The sequence below is a fragment of the Syngnathus acus genome, chromosome 1 (assembly GCF_901709675.1).
Source record: "Syngnathus acus chromosome 1, fSynAcu1.2, whole genome shotgun sequence".
Taxonomy (NCBI): domain Eukaryota; kingdom Metazoa; phylum Chordata; class Actinopteri; order Syngnathiformes; family Syngnathidae; genus Syngnathus; species Syngnathus acus.
In genome coordinates, this window is record NC_051087.1 from 7,856,566 (window position 1) to 7,863,426 (window position 6,861).

At 42.2% G+C, this 6,861-nt stretch overlaps 2 protein-coding genes and 1 non-coding gene across 4 annotated transcripts in view; 2 read left to right on the forward strand and 1 right to left on the reverse strand.

Annotated features, from left to right (window-relative positions):
• LOC119125554 (E3 ubiquitin-protein ligase SMURF2-like) overlaps positions 1 to 788 on the reverse strand; it is a 35,421-nt gene extending 34,633 nt beyond the window's left edge. For both annotated transcript variants that reach the window (XM_037256154.1, XM_037256163.1), the window contains exon 1: positions 380 to 788. In XM_037256154.1, coding sequence (XP_037112049.1) covers positions 380 to 431 — 52 coding nt within the window. In that variant the 5' untranslated portion in view covers positions 432 to 788. The remainder of the gene's footprint in view (positions 1 to 379) is intronic.
• Positions 789 to 1,519: 731 nt separating this feature from the next.
• Positions 1,520 to 1,592, forward strand: trnar-ccg. The gene has a single exon. It is a non-coding gene; the product is annotated as a tRNA-Arg (tRNA).
• Positions 1,593 to 2,304: 712 nt separating this feature from the next.
• Positions 2,305 to 6,316, forward strand: LOC119127837. Its single transcript, XM_037260016.1, has 5 exons — positions 2,305 to 2,430; positions 2,667 to 3,296; positions 3,474 to 3,560; positions 4,422 to 4,613; positions 4,939 to 6,316. Exons 1-5 carry the CDS (start codon positions 2,358 to 2,360, stop codon positions 5,124 to 5,126), a joined length of 1,170 nt encoding a protein of 389 aa, XP_037115911.1. The 5' UTR covers positions 2,305 to 2,357; the 3' UTR covers positions 5,127 to 6,316.
• The last annotated feature ends 545 nt before the right edge of the window (positions 6,317 to 6,861 follow it).

The following is a 6,861-nucleotide window of genomic DNA, read 5'->3' on the forward strand; positions in this document are numbered from 1 at the left end:
TAGTACATGCATAGGGAGGACCCAGTCATGAGTTTGTCTTGGGCCCTAAAATGACTAAATACTTCCCTGCTAATGAACTATACTTTTTCTTACATGACTATTGATTTGCATGTTATTTACATTGTTTCTGCTGTTCTTTGCCCGAACCTCGTAAATAGAGAAAACTGATTGAATCATTAGATTGTTTTTAAAACCCATGTGAACGTAGGTCATTATGAATAGAGTTCACAGGAAGACTTTTAATTGCTAAAGTACAAACCACGCACGCCACATCGCCAGCTGACCATCAGCAGATGTTAGCTCGGCTGGCTAGCATGCTAACGCTTCCGAGCGGTGCGGGAGGGGGAGAAGGGAGGGCAGGGGGTTTAAATTCGCTTACCTGTCAACCGCAGCTTTACTGGGCCATTCCTCCGAACTCCTTGGTTAGACATCCCCCCTGGTGTTCCGGCGTGTTGAAAATTAACAGATCGTACGATTCATTGGCTGAGTTGTTCAAAAGGTGTCTCCCAAATCAGCCCCCCCTGCTAACGTCGTATTAGCTTGTTGTATCACCATAGCACATCATTGGCCCGTGTACACTAAACAGAACGGCGTCGCCAACGAACGCATGGCTGAAAATGATAATCCTTAGTTGGAAAAAATGTAAGTCAGAACACTCCAAAATACCGTGCATGCCACAAACAAAATTAAAGGTGCAAAAATATAAAATCAAGTGAAAGGTTCGACCTCCATCCGGACAGGCGCCTATTCGGCTAGGGTGCTTCGTGATGAGTGAGTGGAGTAGTGCACGACACATACAGGCACGTAAAGTGCAACACGGTGAAACGATGTCCGGTGGATATTTTCAAAAGAAAACAAATAGGTTTGACATGAAAATAAATTTGCAATTTCGTGACAAAATAGGGATTTGTATTGCCAGTTCAGCGATACTAATATTAGTATATTAAGAGTGACTTACAACGGTAACAATTCTTTTTAGAACGTGATCTGTAATAATGATCAAACAGCAAACTTCATTCACATCGGATGACTTGGAAAATATAAATGTAACAATTGTAGAATCAGATGTGTAAAAAACAAAATTGAGTTATACTTTCACAAATATGTATAGCGTATATATAAATAAATACGTATTGTTTATGTGGGAGATGCTCAAATCGTGCTTACAAATTGGTTCGTAGCAACTGCCATAAATATTTCTAATTTTAACTTCCTTTCATTTAATGTTCATTTATTTACATTGTTGCGGGTGAAAATATAAACAACACTAATAGCCAAATGACATTTCATTCATAGCTTAACTTGTGATAACATACCAAAACCGTATGACGCCATCTAGCGGAAGAATTGAGTTATTTCCTTTATCTCATTCTAAATGAATCTGTGCCGCCGTCGACGTCGCAAAAAAATGCACGTTTTTTTTGTATGAAAATAATACGAAATATTCACCAGAATCTCAACTCAGGTATCTAAGGATATTAGTTTATAAGCTAAAAATCCGTTATATGCGTAGTATGACGACCCAGTGGCCTAATGGATAAGGCATCAGCCTCCGGAGCTGGGGATTGTGGGTTCGAGTCCCATCTGGGTCGTTTTTATGAGACGCGTTTGTGATGCAGCTTGATAATGTTGGAAATCTTGAGGTTTTTCCAAGATACCTAGAATGTGTGCGATCTTTACGATCTTTTCTATTCGAGTCACTCAAGAAGACTTAACGGCGATTTGCCAAAAACAGTAACACGTTCCATAAATATTTTCCCTATTGAGCAACAAACATCACGCTAAAACAATTGAATAATTGTACAAAACAGATGAAATAATCAAATTAAGCAAGATTAATTAATTCATCCATTAACTGAACCGATTTATCCTCACGAGGGCGCAAAAGCTTGAAACGCCCTAAACTTTAAACTGAAGTGTGAGATGTGCCTTCTCTCGACTTTGTTTCTAATACTGTCCTTTCACAATAATCATCTTGAATTTAATTAATTGCTGCAGTTCACAACTGCTGCCTCTAGAAGGAAGTAAAGCTTCATTAACCTCATTTGAACAATTGTAGGTGCACTGCTTACTCATGTGAACAGACGTTGACTAAAATCCACTCCTAACACGTCAGTCATACGTCATCGGTCAATTGCTGATACCAGGCCCCTAATTTCCCCCCTTTTTGGGGGGGTTCAAGAATTCGTTTATGATTGGAACGAGTGTGATGACAGCTGTACAATGTATCTGTGTGTCCGTGTAGGACGGCCCGCCTCGCGCTGCAGGCAGGCAGGCCCGTCCCAGTGTTGTATAAAAAGGCTCAGCTCTGCAGTAGAACCTGCTCTGTATGTCTCCTTCAACAACATTCACCAACCATGATGAGGATTAATGTGTTTCTTTTTTTCTTAATGTTCCATCTTCACAAGGCACAGGAACATGTTGTTAATGGTAAGTCTTGTTTTGTTTTTAAACTCACATCTATCTATCTATCTATCTATCTATCTATCTATCTATCTATCTATCTATCTATCTATCTATCTATCTATCTATCTATCTATCTATCTATCTATCTATCTATCTATCTATCTATCGTACCTACCTCAGTAGATGTTGTAAAGTTTCGCTCTAAATAGACTTTGCTTCTTTATATAAGATGTATGAAACTGAATACATTCTACTTCCAGAATTTTATCCTCTTGTTGAGAAAGCTCCAATAAGTTTTGTGGACCACCCACAGAGCAATCAAACCAGGCTGATGGTGAAAGAACCGTCTTTGCCCATCAATGAACTTTTAGAGAAGAGTAGCAGGACCGGCGAGTCCAAATTCTCCCTCCTTCCTTTACCTTCCGCCATCTGGCCAAAACACAGCGACCTGGCACCCGTCCCTCGCCACCATGGCCCCCACAACAAGAGCAAGCGCGGCCCCAAGAGCGAGCACCTGCTGGAGTTGAACACGGATAAAACCAGAGGAGAAACAGCCGGTCTCCTTCCCAAACCTTCTCTGACGGCGTCGACAGCTCCGGCCGCTAACCGCACCGCTCAGACCGTAATCAACCCGCCTCACCCCACCGAGCCGGAGGGCTATCCCAACTCCAGATCCAGGAGCGCCCCTCACCCACAGCCTGCTCCAGCACCTTCTCCTCGCAGAGACCCCTCCAACAGACGCCTGGACCCAGAGGAGAACCGCCCGGGGAAAGCAGGTCTCTACCAAACCGGAATCAGCGCGACGCCGCCTCGGAACAACAGCCGGCCGCCTGTCACTTTCAACCGGCGCTCCGCCAGCCTCCTCTACCAATTTGATATCCTCAGACGAGGTCAGTGTTCTGTCCTGTTTTGGGAACGCGGCCAATTGACTAATCTTGGAATGAAATCATTCTCACTTGTTTTTGGAGCTTTCAAAAATTTTAATCTCACAAGGGTGTAACATCCCTGTTCTGTTGACATCTGTTAAGCAAGAGCAAGCATTCAAAGGTGTCGTTTGCTCACCCCAGAGTCCGAACTCCCCCATGATGCCTTCTGCATGAGCGAGTGCAGGAAGGAGAAGGATGAGAGGGATTATTACTGCTACAGCGAGTTTGGTAAGTCTTGCAGATTGGTCATCAGAAACCCTTTAATTCAATCACACAACAAAATTGAGGATAATACCACATTTTTCTGACTGATACCAGTTCTTTTGATACGTTACATCCCAATATAGGAATTCTGCTCACAATTATATGAAATGAATAGCAACTTTCTATTCTTCTAATTTTGTATTTCTAGTTTCTGATTGTAAAACAGTCAATATAGGGCATCTGAAACTAGTATGCAAAGGTCGCAAGTATCAATATCATGAAATAAGGCTGGTACCGGCAACGATACCGATAATGAAATCGTCCATTCGTAATGAAAACAAAGTACAAAGTAAAAACAATATCAGCTACAAAATCAAGACAGTAAAGTCACACGTACGACTGACTTTTTTTTTTTAATAGGCACCAAGGGATAACCTTGTTTCGCTTACCGACTGCGCTAATATAAGATTAACTTTGTTTCCTCTTTCGGTAGCTAACATTCACAGACCAAATTAACAAATTACAGACACAAATACAACTAATGTTTTACCTTTGATGCTTGGTAAGTATTGTCTTAAGATTCGCATCTTTTGTTTCTCAGGCTCCTTTTAGCTTGACTTTATGTGACATCATCTGAAATAAGCATGCTATTATGCTTTGTCCTGTTATTTAAGTGAGTCTTTGACTGTTGGCTTGGAGTACCTGTCAACATAGGATCAAGCAGCTTATATTCAGCTGATCTGAAAAATAGTGTCTGCCAACATTTATTGAGCCAAAGCACATTTTTGACTTCAGAAAAATCTGACAGCACACCACCAAACCAAAATGTCACGAACAAAATATCAACAACTATGATTTACTGACTCCCATCTCCCCCTAAAACAGCTGTCAACGGGGTCGTCCATGACATTGACGTGCTTCGTAAAGGGATACGTCTCATTACTCTGATGGTGAGCAGCGACGGGTTCTACAAGATGAGTCGCCTCTATGCCACCCCTGACAGCTTCTTCTTCAAAGTGCGACTTCTGGTCTTGGACACTTACAAATGCAGCAAACCCTGTCCTGATATCAAACTTGGTAAGTGCTTGATGTTTATTCATGAGTCTGACTCACACAATTCTAGTTGTACACAAAGTTGATCGTAAAAACGGACGCCAGAAAATGTCTAAGTTTGCTCTACAAAAAAAATGAACAGTCGACAATTTTGGTGGTTGTGGTAATAGAATAAAAACAATATGTTATCAAACACCTTTGCCACAATTCTCCCACAGATGAAGGGTCAAGCATATGTTAACTAATTTGTTGCCATGACAACTCTAGACGTCAAAGATTCATTTGAACTGAATGGCAGTATATGGCTGAAAAAACGTCGTCCTTGATTCTCTTTATTTTTGTTCCCAAGGAACCAGATACATCGTAATGGGCCAAATCTACCACCGGAGACGACATCTTCCAAACGATCTCCTGAACCTGCTCGGGGCCCGACTAAAACCAGGCGACGGCATCCTCAGGAGCAGCAATTATGTAAAAAGGTTCAACAAACGGAAGCACCAGAAGGTCCTGGAAGCCACCCGCTCCAAGTGTCGGTGAACTCAAACGTGAGACTTTGGCCCCGCTTGCAAGGGAAGAGACACAGCATCTTATCTGAACCGCTTCCAAATAACCTTTGAGTATTATTACACCAGAAGACGGTTAAGAGGCAACACGAGTAGTGATTAGCAAGTTTGCATCGCAGTCGAGAGGTAGTGGGTTGAAATCTCGACTCTAGCCTTCCTGTGTGGAGTTTGCATGATCTCCCTGTGCTCGCGTGGGCTTTTTCCAAGTACCCCGGTTTCCTCCCACATTCCGAAAACATGCACATCTGGTTCCTAAAAGACTAATAATCCATAGGTGTGAATGGGCATCCATTGTACCTCCCCCCACGTCTCACATATAAAGTCCGTTGGGATTTGGGACTTCAAACCGTGAGTGACATCACTGAGGACAAAATTGACAAAAATGGATGGAGCAAAGATGGAAAAGAATAAAAGTGAATGGATTCACTTTAACATGGACCACCACAATGTGCAGTAACACAATCCATCATTCAACTAACTACCAACATGTCTTCTCTTAAATGGTTTACCATTAAACTACTTAGGACATTAATTAAAGAGTTCATCAGCCTTAAATAACTGTTATTCAAATACCACGTGACCTCTTCATTTATTCATGGCTGGTACATGAAGCTAAAAGGGGATACAATTGGCCCGCACCCAAAAAGGGAACTTTCAGATTTAACACATGTAATCCACATATTTGATCGCCCTGTACTGGTATTGGGCAGCTTCCGTAAATGTACTGTATGTAATGCCTTTAAATTACTATGGATGCAAACCGTGTCATGTCGTTGTTATTGCTGAGCCGGAAATGCACTTTTAACGTAACAAGGATTACAAATGATACGTGAGAAAATAACTCCAAGTAACCACAATACATGTTAGGCATTAAAAGATAGCTGTTGTGTTCATTCAATTGACACATTTTGTGACATTCAAATATCATAGAAGATAAGGTCAAGAATTATTGACCCAATGTTTGGTGCTTTGCTCAAGGGCACCATGGCAGTCTTGACATCTCTCCAGCTAATTTGTTGCCAAAGTTCAAAATAAAAAGTACAGTTTTGCACTGGGGAAGTACATATGTTTATCCATTCCTACCCCTGGTTTCATGAAAGGGTGATCATTTGCACTGACTGTTGCATATAGACAAAGTAAATAAAATTTTGATGCCACAAGAAATGTTTTGTTACTTCGTGAGATGGCTCCAACATCCAAAAAAGTGGTCTCTCGGAGCGTTTGTCAACGGGTCCGCTTGGTTCCCAGGATGTGGAAGAAGCATCTATCTGGGATCAGCGCTGGAGGGTTGGTGGTGGGGGGCAGGAAACTGGAGCCCGCTGCACATTTTGGCCACCATCGCAGTAGGAGGACATTCCTCATCAGAGGATGTAGTGGACAACAAGTGAGGGGGAGGTGCAATTGCACCAAAGCCACATGGAGGAAGTATGTGTTTGCTAGGGGGCTGAAACCATGCTGAACTGGTGGTCATGTCTCAGCATACACTCCAGCCTTTATTTGGCACTTTGACGGATGGACGGAGGAGCAGAGTGCTGTGAAAATCAAAGGTCACCATGGGATGAAAGGAGCGTTGGTGTGAGCAGATCAATGCTAATGATTGATAACGCCTAGCTGTGCTGTCTAGGTTCATGTTTTCGTCCGAGAAAGGAGCATCTTGTTTAGGGCAAGGGGTTGGAGTAAAAAACTATTAACCCCGTTTGCCCACCAAA

Bases quoted from the DNA above. Each gene is read 5' to 3' on its own strand.
- LOC119127837 (XM_037260016.1), top strand. From the start codon at position 2,358: ATGATGAGGATTAATGTGTTTCTTTTTTTCTTAATGTTCCATCTTCAC. The intron at 2,431-2,666 runs GTAAGTCTTGTT...TTCTACTTCCAG, and splicing joins ACAGGAACATGTTGTTAATG to AATTTTATCCTCTTGTTGAG. The intron at 3,561-4,421 runs GTAAGTCTTGCA...CCCCTAAAACAG, and splicing joins TTACTGCTACAGCGAGTTTG to CTGTCAACGGGGTCGTCCAT.